General features: G+C 40.2%; 1 protein-coding gene across 18 annotated transcripts in view; it reads left to right on the top strand.

Moving 5' to 3' along the window:
- The window catches only part of FMR1 (fragile X messenger ribonucleoprotein 1), a 37,026-nt gene extending 30,609 nt beyond the window's left edge, over positions 1-6,417 (top strand). For 4 of the 18 annotated variants that reach the window (XM_081126567.1, XM_081126559.1, XM_081126566.1 and 1 more), the window contains 3 exons: positions 732-839; positions 1,519-1,601; positions 3,627-3,902. In XM_081126567.1, coding sequence (XP_080982693.1) covers positions 732-839; positions 1,519-1,601; positions 3,627-3,831 — 396 coding nt within the window. In that variant the 3' untranslated portion in view covers positions 3,832-3,902. Of the gene's footprint in view, positions 1-656; positions 840-1,518; positions 1,602-3,357; positions 3,482-3,626 lie in introns of those variants that run through there. The other 14 variants (XM_081126558.1, XM_081126570.1, XM_081126562.1 and 11 more) reach the window with 8 other exon arrangements.
- The last annotated feature ends 9,036 nt before the right edge of the window (positions 6,418-15,453 follow it).

The raw sequence follows: 15,453 nt of genomic DNA, 5'->3' as shown, positions 1-15,453 counted from the left end.
TATTCCCATCCCTTAAGTCATTAAACCACCCCTCAGGCATAATGAGTTTATTATAATAAATCTTCTATTAATAATAAATTATTCTAGTGGGAATGGGAGGGAAGGTTGCGGACCAAGCATCAGGCAAGCTTATCTCCATTTAGCTGGGTCCAATCCCTGCTCCCACAAGAGAATCTTCCCTGAGACAGTTGCCCTGGTGGCTGCCTTTGCTACCTTCTCAGAGGTAAATGAGTCCTGCATTCCCCTCTGTTCCTTAGCCAAACCTTATTAAAAGGAACCCTGTAGAGGTTTTGTTTCTCAAGGTATTGCATTTAACTGTTGTAGACAACTTTTCCTCCAGAGAGCGCAGATGGTTAAAGGAGCACAGCTGTTTAATGATGTGGCATACTCAGGTTTGAACTTAGATGGCTAATAAAATACCCTTTTTTTAAAATGAGAACCAAAAATGTTTTCCAAAATTACCTCAAAAATTGTAAAACCCTTCATTTTGAATTTAAGATAATTTGTTTTACAAAATGGAAGGTGATAATACCCTTTGGTGGGCTCAACTTGGGAGGAAGAGTATTGGATTACCCCTGAAACGTCTCTGGAAGCTTCTGTTAACCTAACTTTTTTTTAAAGTCGGACAATGGTATATAACTTTTAACTCTCGATAGGAACTAATTCTGAAGCATCAAATGCTTCTGAAACAGAATCTGACCACAGAGACGAACTCAGTGATTGGTCATTAGCTCCAACAGAGGAAGAGAGGGAGAACTTTCTGCGCAGAGGAGACGGACGACGACGTGGCGGTGGAGGAAGAGGACAGGGAGGAAGAGGACGTGGAGGCGGCTTCAAAGGTAGAGAGGTTTTCATTAAGAAATAAAGGTGCGCCCGGTGGGCGTTGCTCAGTGGTTGGGTGTTGACCTAGGATCCAGGACATCGTGGTTCGGTTCCCAGTTGGGGCACACGCCCAGGTTGCAGGCCCGGTCCCCAGTTGGGGGCGTGTGGGGGACAACCGATTAATGACGACTCTCTCATCATTGATGTTTCTATCTCTCTCTCTCACCCTCTCCCTTCCTCTCTCTGAAATCAATAAAGACATTATTTTTTTTAAAAAATGTGAATTGTAACAACTTCCTGAAGTTCTATGAAAAATCTTGGTGATTTAATGCCGTATTACCAAGATCCTATTTCTCCTTTCCTACAGTAATTAACAGAATATTAGCCTTCCTTAAGGTTCATGTAGAATATGCAAATAAACACTGATAATTTGTTCACCTTCTTTGGAGATTCTAAACATAACATCTGATCATTAGCTTAGATTGACCTGTGACAGTTGCACAATTGTAATGCCTTCAAAATATTTTGTTCTTTGGTAGAATGCTACATTATTAACCATTATGTAACTGTAATCACTAGGTTGCTGACTATAAGATTTTTTGGTTGGTCTAAGTAAATTGAAGATATGGGAGTAAAGAGCTTCCAATAAGCATGTTAGAATGAGTAATTGTTGAACCTTTTAAAATGTCCCTATAGGAAACGACGATCACGCCAGAACAGATAATCGTCCACGTAATCCGAGAGAGGCTAAAGGAAGAACAGCAGATGGATCCCTCCAGGTAAACCCATGTGCCTCTTTTCACCTAAATTGTTTGAATTAGGGTAGTTTGAAATTTAATGAGTTATTTTACTTTATTTGTAAACATATTCAAAGATTGTAAATTTGATATCTGAAATAATTTCCTTTCAGCATTATAGTTGTGACAGTCTTAAACTTGTGCAAGCATATAAGGATTTCTCTAGAGGATATGCAAAGTATTTGTGAACACTTTGCCACATTATGACTTCAATACCACATTGGTGGTCCCTCCGATTCCCCCAAGGAAAGAACATCCCAGAATGTACTGAGAGAGTGAGACCTGAGTAAGCCCTGTGGGTCCATCTTCCCCTGAGTAGCAGGAGTAGGGTGTCCCCTTTAAGTGGAAAGTAAGGAAAGGAAGGCATCTATTTCAAAGGTAATAATCATGATAGGCAGAGCTAATGATACTCAGCTAAAACCTGCCGAATCAGTCAGCTGCTTGTTTACAGGCAGCCTCTATTCTGAAACTCCCATATCAGTTGGTCATCACCTGTGCTGTACCCATTGTTAAATAATTTTAATTACCACGAAGCATGTCCAGATACCTTTGTTAAAGTGTTTCGTGGGTGTTTTATCTAACTTAATCTTACAACAGCTACCTAAGGTAAGTTGATTTGTTCTGTTTTATAGGTGAGTAAACCGAAATTTAGAAAGATTCAGTCCTTTGCCCAAGGTCACATAGTTAGCATATGGTGCAGAGATATTCGAACCCTGGTGTCTGATTCCAAGAACCCATGTTCTCTTCTACTTCTTTGAGTCTTAATTCTTAACCCAACTAGTTAGAGTTCCTTCTTGACTGGATTGGTTTGGGACCAACACCCAAGATAAGTAAGAAAGAACTTTTTAAAAGCAGAACCTTTATGACAGAATGTACGTACATGTGTTTTACAAAGATGTAAAGCATTTAATGTACCAGTTTTGTAATTCCTTTCTCAAATGGACATATTTGATGAACTAGGCTTTCTGATCACATTGGTTAAAAGGATGCATATTTGTAATTAAAATGGCTTATCAAAAGAAAGGCTGTGTTTTCTATGTAAGTATGAGAATAAATCTAGATCAGAGCACCAAGTTACTTATTTCGCTTAGCATAATATTCTCCAGGTCCCTCCGTGTACGCAAAAATAAAATAAAGCACTGAACCTTTGACAACAAAACATTTAAAACACACACTCAGAGACAACACTTAAACACACTTTGAAATTACAGTGAACAATTTTGGGATATATGTAGCATTTGCACTTGAAGCAGATCAGTATTTGTTATTATTTTAGACTCATTTGTAAATATTATCTTCCCTTTGTACAGCATCTAGAATTTTGTTAGCAGTGTTCAGTGTTGGTACTTAAAATTTTGTATAAATCTTAGAATATTATTTTTGTAATTGCATTCATCTTTACGCTCTTCCTGGGGTTTCAGACCCTCTACATATTGGTGTCTTCAAATTTTTATTCTTCAGAGTTCAAGTTATATGATCATCTGGCTTGCCTTAGTGAAATACAAGCTGCTAGAAACCAGTGTTTGTATTCCTGTACGAAGGCTAGTTAATAAGAGAATTAGTTATTATCCTGGTAAAGTCAGAATAGGAAGACATCAATTTGTCTCTTTCTCCTGCGTTTCATAATCGTTGAAGAATAACACATTCTTTTGAACTCTAATATTATAGCCATGTATATTTTGTAATCAATAAGTCATTCATTTTAATTATTTGTTTCTCACTGTTTTATTCTGCTTAGAAGAAGACACGGTAGGATTGTGAGTTTTTATCTAACTTTGGATGCAGTGAGATGACCAGTGTGTTCCAGTTAAAGAAGAAGAGTGTCTTAAAATCATAACCCAAATAAAGATCCTACCTGACCTAATTTCTTGCACTTTTTCTATTCTCATCCCCCATTTCCCTTTTTAACATGTGGAATTTACACTTCAGGCTTAAATTTCTTGTCAGGCCAGTTACAGATTACAATAGGATATGGTCTGTGTATATAACAACTATAACTTGTTTTAGATCAGAGTTGACTGCAATAATGAAAGGAGTGTCCACACTAAAACATTACAGAATACCTCCAGTGAAGGTAATCGGCTGCGCACGGGTAAAGATCGAAACCAGAAGAAGGAAAAGCCAGACAGCATGGATGGTCAGCAACCACTTGTCAATGGAGTACCCTAAACTGCAAAATTCTGAAGTTATATTTCCATTATCATTTCCATAATTCTTATTCCATATTAGAAAACTTTGTTAGGCCAAAGACAAATGGTAGGCAAGATGGCACAGGGCATGAAATGAACACAAATTCTGTTTAAGAGTTTTATTTTTCTGGTATTGGCCATAACCTACAATTTTCAGATTTGCACAAAAAGATAATCTTGAAATTTTGAAGCACTGCTTTTAAGTATACTTAGCACTTCAGGACAGGATTTTAGTTTGGTTTATTTTTTAAAGTACTAAGAAGTGATATTCTTTGTTAATTTGGATCATTTTCCTACATAGGGTGATAACTTACTGGTACATTTCAGTTTTTCTGAATAAATAGCACTTATGGTAATCATATTAGACTTCTGTTTTCAATCTCATATAGAAGTCAATGAAATACTATGTCATTTCATGTCCTGTGTCAATTTATGTTTTGGTCCACTTTTCCAGTATTTTAGTGGACCCTGAGATGTGTGTGATGTGACGTTTGTCATTTCATTAGCAAAAAAAAGTTGTATGATCTGTGCCTTTTTTATATCTTGGCAGGTAGGGATATTATATTTGGATGCAGAGTTCAGGGACGATAAGTTGGAACACTAAATATTAAAGATGTTGCAAACCCTGTCAAACATTAGTACTTTATAGAAGAATGCATGCTTTCCACATTTTGTTCCTTGCATAAACATCAGGTTAGGCAGTATAAAGAATAAGACTTGTTTTTGTTTATGTTTTGTTGCACTGAAGTTTGACAAATAGTGTTATTGAGAGGGATGTGTAATTTTTTCTGTATAGACCGGAGAAGAAATAACTATCTTTTCATTTGAGAGAGGCTAAAATCTTTTTGGTTGAAAGTTAGTAGGATATGCCTGCTCTTTGGCCTGATGACCAGTTTTAACTTAGAATCTTTTTTATTTTGTCTTCCCCTTGTTTTTGTGAAGTTTTTCATATTTTAATTTCAGGTTTATTTGGGGGAGATAGGAGGGTCATTTCCATATGTGCATAATAACCCTGTGAAGTACAGGTACTTTGTCTAAGAAATATTGGAAGCAGGTTAAATGTTTTGTAAACTTTGAAGTATTAGATCTAATGTATAAGCAGAATTGGAAAGCAGACTAAGATTGGTTAACAAATAACTGTTTTTCTTTAGTTTTTCTTTCTTTTGTTTTTTGACGTTTTGGGTTTGGTTTTGTTTTTGAGTCTTTTTTTTTTTTAATGGGTGAAATTTAGTGAGGAAAATTATGTGAAGGACCTTCACTCTAAGATGTTATATTTTTCTTAAAAAATAACTCCTAGTCGGGGTACCACTGAATCTGTACAGAGCCGTACAAACAGAAGTTCTGCCTCTGATGTATTTTGTGAGTTTGTTTCTTTGAATTTTCATTTTACAGTTACTTTTCCTTGCATACAAATAAACATATAAAAAATGGCAACAAACTGCACATGATTTCAAGAATATTAAAAAGTCTTTTAAAAGAAGTATTGCCAAAACATTAATGTTGATTTCTAGTTATTTATTCTGGGAATGTATATTATTTGAAAACAGAAATTGGTACCTTGCACACAACATCTGTAACCTGTTTGGTTTAAAATACTGTAGATAATTAACCAAGGTAGAATGACCTTGTAATGTAACTGCTCTTGGGCAATATTCTCTGTACATATTAGCAACAACAGATTGGATTTTATGTTGACATTTGTTTGGTTATAGTGCAATATATTTTGTATGCAAGCAGTTTCAATAAAGTTTGATCTTCCTCTGCTAAATTGATGTTGACGCAATCCTTACAAATGATTGCCTTTTAAATTTTAAGATAGGAAAAGAAATCTATAGAAAGTTTTCTGTTATAAAATGTAACTGTTACCATTGGAAATTTCACGTCATAGAAAGTTAGCCGTTATCTATCAACTTTCAAGAACTTGATCTTGTTTAATAAGGTGAAAAAAAATCAACAAAATGGTACAGAAGCACATTGTGCCATTACAATATGCACTAAGTCTCTTTTTTACAAAGGCTGAATTCAGCAGGGCGCTAACTTGCTTAAATGTGAATTATTAACTTCTAAAACTGTAATTTGATTCACGTTTTCAAATGGAGTTGGAGTTGATTCATATTACAATATTTGTGTGCTAAATGTGTATGTTTTTCAGTTCAAAGTTATGATGTTTTTAAAATCTTATTAAAGTTTCAAAAATCTGAAGATTGTTTATCTAGATGTAAATTTTTATTAAAAAGTTGCACTTATGAAAAAGCAAAAAATTAGTCTGACAGATGTTTGCTCCTGGTCTTAAATTTCTAAATATATTGAGAAAAAATTAACGATATTGGGGGGAGGAGTTATTTATCATGCAAAGCTTATATGCATTGCAAATCTTTTATGTGCCCTTTAAAATGCAAAAATGTTGCTATTTGAAAGTATAATTCTTCATATTCCCAGTTATGAGATTTCAACACATTAATTTCATAGAATGCCACTAAACTATACATACTTCTGTCTGTGTAACCGTAAACATACCCTGCCATTTGGAAAATATTAAATGTGTCTATGTAGCTAAAAATGAAAACAACTTTGATGTCAATATCTCAGTAATAAAATAAATGACAAGATTGAGGTAGAATGTGCCTGAATTGGCTATTGTGGTCACTTCAAAGAACTCTGGCACAGCCTGGAAAAGAAGGGTAGAAATGGAGAGCCAACAGTGTCAAAGTTCTACCTGACGTCCTAGCCAGTATGGCTCAGTGGTTAGAGTGTTAGACTGCACATGGAAGGGCCCTGGGTTCATTTCTGGACAAGGGCACATACCTCAGTTGCAGGCTTGATCCTTCCCTCCCGTTTCTTTCTCTTTCCCTTTCCCTTTCCCTCCCCTTTCTCTTTGTTCTCCCCTCCCCTCCCCTCCCCTCCCCTCCCCTCCCCTCCCCTCCCCTCCCCTCCCCTCCCCTCCCCTCCCCTCCCCTCTCTCTGAAAAACAATGGAAAAAATATCCTCAGGTGAGGGTTTAAAAAAAGTTCTGACTGGTATTAGAGTCTAAAATGATTCTAAGATGCAGGACAGTCTCCTCTACGTTGATGCTTTTTGTTTTGCTTTTCAGAAAATGTCATCTTTGTTTTCTGCTTGTCTAGTTTTTCGTTATGGTACTTTTCTGGTTCTTTGACACCTATTCTGCCTAGTTCTGGGCTTTTCCAGAGCCAAAAGAGTTGATCACAGTCTGTTAGAAGTGGTAGGTAGAAACAACCTTCAAGTAACTTGATTGGGTTTTCTTGGTTTCACAGTGGTTTTCAGTGCTACACATGGACAGCCTGTTGGGAGCAGCGGGCTTGAGACTCAACTGGGCTCACTCAGGCATTTTTCTCATCTGATCATGATCTTAGAGGTCCTGATGCCCTTTTAGAGTCAGTATTCTGATTTGATCCCTGTTGAACCAGTTTGTTCCATGACTGTAAACAACATCTTTCCCTCATAACCCTCTGATCCCTCTGATAACCAGTTATTCTGAAATAGCCATTACCAGATGCTCATCTTGATTGCTTAGAAGGCTTAATGGGTACCAGCATTTAAATCTTGAGCATCTTTTCCTTTGTGTATTTGTTTAAGGCTGTTTAAAATTTTTATTTGGGACTCCATAAAATTTACTTCTATTTCTTAGAACTTTAAGAAACAGGGAAATCTACTTTTTATGCTAAGGAGTTTTATTGTTAGTAGGAGAGGCATTTTAAAAAGTCTTGGCAAGTTGTAGGTGGTAAATGCTTAAAAACGAGCCTTCAAGATCAATTGCTTAAAGTTCTTGCCACCATATACTTGATCACAAGGATAGGTAGTTACAAGGAATCCTGGGAATTAGGGTCTATTTTCATTCAGGGTCTATTCAGTATCATACTGAACTTGGATTGCTTATGCTAAGAGAGGAAAAAATATTCTGGTGTTATTTCAAGTATAAAGGTTTTTTTTTTGGTAAATACTAAGACATCTTTATCAGATATCTCCAGAGATCAAAACTAAGATAATTGCATCAAAACACTTGACCGGGACATAGAAGAGCCTTGGGATAACTGGATAAGTAATTTCACCTCTAGTTTTTTATTTCTTCTTGGGTGAAATGAATGGTTGCTAAGGTATCTGAACTCCAAAGTTGTGTACACGTAAATAAAGTATTCATGTTTTATATGGAGAAAGCTACAGAAAGTGTTAACAGACCACCCAGCTGATTCCTCTCATTCTCATTAAATATTTACCAAACATTTACTGAATAGCAAGAACTTCACAAGCTTTTTAGGAATACAGAGATCCTATTTCATGCCTTCTGAAAGTTCATTGTTTTTTTAATTGAATTTATTGGGTTGACATTGGTTCACAAAACCATAAACGTTTCAAGTGTACAAGTCAACAAAACATCATCTGCAGACTGCATCATGCACCTATCACACCAAGTAGTCTTTTTCCATCTTCATTTTCTCCCCATTTACCCACGTCCACCTAGACCCCACCCCCATTTCCCCCTGGCTATCACCACACTGTTGTCTGTGTCCCTGGGCTATGCATATATGTTTTTAGCTAATTTCTTTACCTTCTTTCAACTAGCCCCCCACCCCCACCTTCCCTTTGAGATTCATCAGTCTGTTCCATGCTTCTATGTCTCTGGATCTGTTTTGTTCATCAGTTTATTTTGTTTATTTAGATTCCACACATGAGTAAGATCATGTGATACTTGTCTTTCTCTGGCTTATTTCACTTAGCATAATGCTCTCTAAGTTCATCCATGCTGTCCCAAAGGGTAAGATTTCCTTTTACTTTATGGCCATGCAGTATTCCATTGTGTAAATGGACCACAGATACTTTTATCCACACACCGAGGTCAGGGGTTTCATTGAGTCAGGAAAGGACTTTTCACGTGAAGTGAAATCTTACCTATGAGAGAGGACAGATTGGAAGAGTTAGCCAGGAGAAAAAATGCTGGGGGCATTGATCTAGGCATGAAAAAGTACTATTCAGGAAGCTTCCAAGATTTCAGTGTGGCTTGGACATAGAATTTGAGGCAGGGAGTAAGAGAGGTGAGCTAGAGATACTTGTCAAGGAGGGCTGATGATGCCACGTTAGAGGTTAGACTTTAGGAAGCCTTTGAAAGGTTAGAAACAAATTTACAGTTTATGTGTGGAGGGACAGACAGGATTGCCCTACAACTCGAATCCTCTGTCCAGTTGCCTAGTTACCAGCTAACAGGAGGGACTGGGCCTAAATCCTCTGCCCCACAGTCTAAATCCAGCTTCCCACAAGGTCACAGCTGCTAGCAGTCTGTGTTCCCAGACAGCTCCCCTGACAGATGGTATTTAAGTCCTGATTTGATCTTCTGCATGCAACGCTGTTGTCAGGGTTGCCCTGTGGGAAGGTAGACTCAGATTTTTTAGTACAGCCCCAAGGTGCAGCCAGCAGTGCCCCAGCCTTTGCATGTCTGCATGAGCGAATAGGTGTCCATATGCCACTTCTTTCTGGTATTTCCCCCTCATTAAAACCTTTTCCTTTTACATGGTGGTATGTTGTTTGCCTTCATCCACTGCTTCACAGATGGTGACCAATAGGCAAACTCCACTTATTCCAGCTCTGGCCTTTTGGAAACTGCAAAAGGGATCAAATAATCCATACCAGGGATGGATGACATCCCTTCTAGGGCTGGTAGTAGGAAACCTAGCAGAGCTGACATCACTGGTGAACATGTTATTGCAGTGTGTATGTATGGCCATGCCATCTGCCACAATGGCACTTGGGACCAAGGGCTATTTTCTCCCACTTTCTTCTGCCTTAGGGCTCACATGACTAGAAAAGTTGATGAGATCTTACATAAGGACATCCCTAACTTCACTCTGCCAGGGAGTAAGGAATGGGATAATACTTTAGGGCTGATTTAAGTCCCACCCAAAAGTGGCATATGCTATAAGGGGCCCTGTGAGGTTTCCCAGGTCTCAGCAGAAATTAAAAGGCAGGAGAAGATCACCACTTCAAACTTCTGTGGCTCTCTCAGGCACCACACTGTGAGCTCTGTGTCTTGAGCAAAGGGATTGCTAGGTATGGAGATAGATGGGAAAAACAGAGATGCTGGTGTGCTGATAAACAACCTGTCATGCCAAGGAGATTTCTGGGAGAACAGGGGAAAAGTTGACACCTATGGAGAACTGAAGCAAGGAGGTCCTAGGTAGGGGAACATTCCCATTGGAGATGCAGGCCATTAGTTTTCCCCACTGCATGGCCAGCAAATCTCCAAAGGTTCCTCTGTCCTTGGGAGAAGGGTTCAGAGGAGGACACTAAGCAGTGAACCACATCTTAATGTTGCTGAAACAAGACAGACACTACCCATCCCCACAGGCCTCCGCGACAACCAGGAGTATGCTTTTCTAGTCGACAGAGGGCCCTTCAAGAGTTTCTTCAAAAACAAAACTGGCCTGGGGCACAGTCCCCTGCCCTCTTCCAGTGCATTGCTGACTTTCTGCCCTAGTCCATGTGGCCTGGAACATAGGTGCAGGGAGCATTCAGCAGACCTGGACCTATCAGACACTGGAGCCTGAAGAATTGTTCTTGGACCTGTGAAGTCCACAGGAAATTCATTTTCTTAACAGGATTTGGGACTAGTTTTACTTACAGCCAAGAGACTTGGCTCAATTACTGCAGATTCCCTTGGCCCCTTTAATGAGACTGTTCTCATGGTCCCTTTGCCCAACTTTATAATTGATACAGACACGCTAGGCTTAGTGAGCCTAGCACATTACACTGCCTGCTGGGTGGGTGTGGGCATTGCCACCCTGCCTGGTAAATGCAGAGCCTCATATTTCCAAGTCTTCCAGGACTGTGCATTTGAAATAGTACCACAGACCACTATGCAAGAAAGAAAAGATACAAATCACATTCCAGTACTATGGGCAAATGGTAGGTCACACTATCTTCCAATTCCCAGCCCTGTTTAGCCAATGAGTAATTTCAGTGTCCAAGTCCACTAATAACATTATTGTGTTTTCAATAGTGGCCATGATGGAACTCAAAGCACCTGATATACCAACAGGTGACTAAACTGCAGCCATTACTGGCAGTCGTTGGCCTTAGAGCTATACTGTCCAGTTCCAGCTAGTAGCCACATGTGGCTGTTGAGTGCTTGAAACATGGCTGGTCTGAACTGAGACATGCTGCAAGTACAATACATAACAGGTTTTGAAGACTTAATTTGAAAAACAACGAAAATACCTTACTAATTATTTCTTATATTTAAATGCTAAAATGTTAATATTTTGGATCTACTGGGTTAACTATGTATGTCACTAAGATTAGTTATATCTCTTTTTATGTTTCTTTTTAAATGACAACTAGAAAACTTAAAATTATATTACTCTTGTTTTCTTTAGATTTTTCTAGGAAGAAAAAAAAAGCATTTTATTTTCACATGACAGCATGAAGTTCACTTTGACTGTCCTGCCTCAGGCAGTATATCAGTAATAAGTTAGGCAAGCCCATTCTGTTATATTGATGACATTTTGCTAGCAACTCTCCCAGAGGAAAGTGTTCTCACTATAGTGCATGCTTTCTAAGCATAGTTATCCATTTGTGGCAGGGCCTTGAATGAGAATAGAGACCAGGGCCAGGCCACTTGAGTGCCTACCTTGGGGGCTATATGAGCAGCAGCCCAAAGAAATATTCCACAGTCTAATAAGGAAAGACTACAGGCCTTATAGACACTAACTACACAAAAGGAGCCCTTGTCACCTGTTTGGCTTCTTGGGTGTTAGAGGCAGCACATCCTGCACCCAAGAATGTTTTTTAAGAGTCAACAGATAACCAAATTTGATTGGGAAGCCCTGCAGTAAAAAGCCACAGAAGCAATACAGGCAGCAATAAAAATACCTGCCTTCCCCACTCTCAACCCATTCTGATCCCAGTCTCACATATGATACCTCTGGTGTTGAGATTCTATCCAATACTGGGTGTGAGTCCTCTCTCCACTTGTGAATGTTACATCCCTCTTGAATGACAATTATTGGCCCTATTGGGGACAGATAGTGTCACTGAAGGAAGAGTTTAACTCTGAAATCTAGTATTTACATCCTGCAATAGGTTGTCCCTAATCCAAATTTCATCAGATTGGTGTATCAGATTGATGGTTCAGTTAGGAAAACAGAAATCACACTAGTAATTTTAACTGAGAATTTAATACAGAGATTGCTTAAATAGATATTAAAGGACTGAAAATACAAAACAGGAACATTACCAGACGTGGGGTCTGCAGGATGCATCTACCATCCTGATGCCTGGCTAAATGAAGGGATGAGGCTGGGATGGTAAGAACCTAAAAGCTCAAAGGAGAGACCCTCAGAATTAAAACGCAGAGCCCTAGGAAAATGGCACTTCCAATTGGTACTGGCACCTTGGTAACTCACGCTGGAAATTAGATCGCTAAGGAGGTGGTGCCAACAACTGGCTGATACTGGTGTTGCTGAGGACACTGGTTCTGAGAGGAGGGCTGGGAGCGAATCTGCAAATTGGATTCAGTTGCTGCTACTGAACCATTTCTGCCAGAGTGAAGAACCATGGTCTTTCAATCTCCCTCTACAGCAGGGGTGGGGAATGTCTGGCCTGTGGGCCATATACGGCCTGCAAAATCACTGGATCTGGCCCTGCCTAGGCAACCACAGGCGGGACTCGAAATTCAGTAGTCTGGGAGCTGTTTTCATAGCTAATTTTTAAGTTGATCATTTTGTTTGGCCCATGAATGATTTATAAATATCCAAATGGCCCTTGGCAGTAAAAAGATTCCCCACCTCTGCTTTAGAGCCTCTTATCGGCAGAACCTAATAGGCAGGGCTAAGGAGAAATGTGGTGTGCAAGAGTCCCAGACCAGCCTCACAAAGCAGATTCTAGAAAGAAGGATGATGTGGAACTGAGGGACAATAGCTTAATAATTGACAAAGTGCAAGAAGCCAAAAAACTGTGAAATGGAAATGGTACATCCAATTGGGGGTCAAGTCAACTGCAAGAAAAGGTAGCTGCCCACCCAGTAGGTACTGAGATGGCCCCGTTGCCTGCTTTGCCTGAGCTACTGGCTCGATGGGTGTTTCAATTTTGAGACTAGGTGCCATACAAGGAAGCCTGTTTCACTGATGGGTGAGCAAGTTCAGTGGAATACTAAGCCATCTGTTATAATAATGGTACAACCAGTGGCATTGGCTACTCTGCACTCTGGGTGGAAATTAAAGTGGTGCATGTAATTCAGGGTGAATTTGGCCTTACCACAGAAGAAAGGACTGGTTTATACTGGCACATACACTTCATAGGTCCCTCGCCTCTACATAGTTTGGACACACTTTCTAGGTATAGGGTTTCTGTCCACCTCCCCCAGATTGCACACATATATTTAAGGCTCTGATGGACTACATTTTCCACTGCCAGAGAAGGTGAAGAGAGACTTTTAGACTGTGATGCAGATCTGACATTTATGAAGGAAAAGTAAGGAAGAGGTATCGAGTATGCAGGATTTTGGACTACAGTGCAATTCCAAGTAAGTTTTGATTAGGGTGATTGGGAGTTCTTGAACCAAAGTCACCTGTTAAGGGAGTTCTGCTCACAAGAACAGATCTACATTAGTACTCTCACTGTGCTCAAATATTGGCTGGAAGTAGTCTACAGGAAACAGGACTTTTTGCACAAGCAGTGTTAAATCCAGAAGGGCATCAATTGGAGCTGTCAGGCAATTATGCTCTTCACAACAGGTTGGAGTGCCACACTAGTGTGGCTGTCACGCCACGCTAGATAATTATAATCCTATTCCTTTTTTGGACCTGCACTGGACATTGTGAGTTTCTGGGAAGTTTTTACTGCATGGATCACAGAAATGCGGATGAACACAAATTCTAAATGGCATCTGGTGTACTTTCCCACTGGGCAGACAACTCTGATGTTGGGTTTTCCATACACTTCCTCTGCAAGTTGGAGACACTCCTGTGGTTCTTGTGCTCATGCAATGTGCATTGTGGCCAACACCTCTTGCTGCTTCTGGCTAAATACCTCACTGCAAGTGGAGCTATCAAACAGCAACTATAAGAGCTAGCCACATGGCTCTAAACCACCCCTATTTAAACCCTGGGATCTTTTTCTCATGGCTTGACCTGGAGTCCATGACTAGAGATTTCAGAGAACTCTACAGTTTTCATGATGAACTTTGGACTCATACACAGGACCTTTCTCATCTTACAATGTCTTTTTGGCCATAGTTACCAACTCCAGAAACCCCACTGAAAAATCCAATTTCTGGCCCCAGTGCTGGTCTCACTGTAGGATAATGACAGAACATGAGACCATGTCCCTCATCTTATTAACACTTGGGCTTGTAAGTTACCCCAAGTTAACCTATTCTTGTGCCCATTCTACATGATATGATGATGTTTTCTTTCACTACCCTTTCAAAGACAGAGTAAAGGGGGCAAGACAAAAGGCAGGTAGGCCAGATTGTTGGAATAATGAGCCAATGCATTGGCAGTGAAAATGGAGAAGATGGGTGGGATTACTACGATATTTAAGAGACAGAATCAGTGAGAATCGGTGATTGTTACAAGTGAGGAAAAGGAGAGGGAAAAACTAGGGTTATAATTCATAGAGTTTTGGATTGAGTAATATTTTTCTTTTTTCGAGGAATGGAGATTTATTCACTCAACTAATGTTTATTAAACATGTACTAGGAGTCAGGCAGTATATTTGATGCTGCAGATGCAGAAGAGAAAGACACTGGGAGACAGAAAAATTAGCATAAAAGATAATTACAGGGCTTCCAGTCAAGATGGTGGCGTAGGTAAATGCAGTTCTCGCATCCTCCCATAACCACATCAAAATTACAACTAAACTACAGAACAACCATCGTGCAGAACTGCCTGATCTAGCTGAACAGAAGTCCTACAACTAAGGATACAAAGAAGCCACATCGAGACTGGTAGGAGGGGTGGAGACACAGAAGGGCTGGTCCCGCACCCACGTGTGGTGGTTAAAAAATGGGAGTGATATCTCAGCTTCAAATGTCTTCCCTGAGGAGTGAGGGATCCCAGCCCAACACCAGGCTCCCCAGCCCAGATTTCCAGCGCCAGAAAGAGAAGTCCCACAACTCCTGGCTATGAAAACAAGCAAGATTGTGGCTGAGTGACACCGAGGCTGCTGGCCCCAGGCAGTTCCTCTGAGAGGGTCCAGGCACGGACTTACACAGACTCAATCTCTCTGAGTTCCAATGCTGGGGCAGCATCTTGAAAGACACCAGGGGTGGATGGGGAGGAACTGTAGTGTCTGGCATTAGGACTAGAGCTGGAGGCAGCTTTCTCCCAGAGAGAAGTGCTGGCAGAGGCCATTGTTCCTTTTCTGAGTCCCCTCTCCCCCCACAGAGCCGGCAGGTGGGTACCATATCTGAGTCTCCAACAATCTGGCTCACACTGTTAGCCCAGTCCTGGTGATTTCCTGAGACCCTGCCCTTCCCTACTTGCAGGCCCACCCAAGCCATTTGCTGTGGCTTTTCCATACAAGTGGCCTGTCTTGGTTCATGATGCAGACTTTCCTAAAATCTTTCAAACAAGCAGCATCTGGCCTCAGCATGTCCTGTAAATCCTCATAAGTGGTCCCAGGTCCAGCACTAGTGG

The sequence above is a fragment of the Miniopterus schreibersii genome (genome assembly GCF_964146895.1).
Source record: "Miniopterus schreibersii genome assembly, chromosome: X".
In the NCBI taxonomy this organism is placed as follows: Eukaryota; Metazoa; Chordata; class Mammalia; order Chiroptera; family Miniopteridae; genus Miniopterus; species Miniopterus schreibersii.
This window is presented reverse-complemented; position numbering and strand designations above follow the sequence as displayed.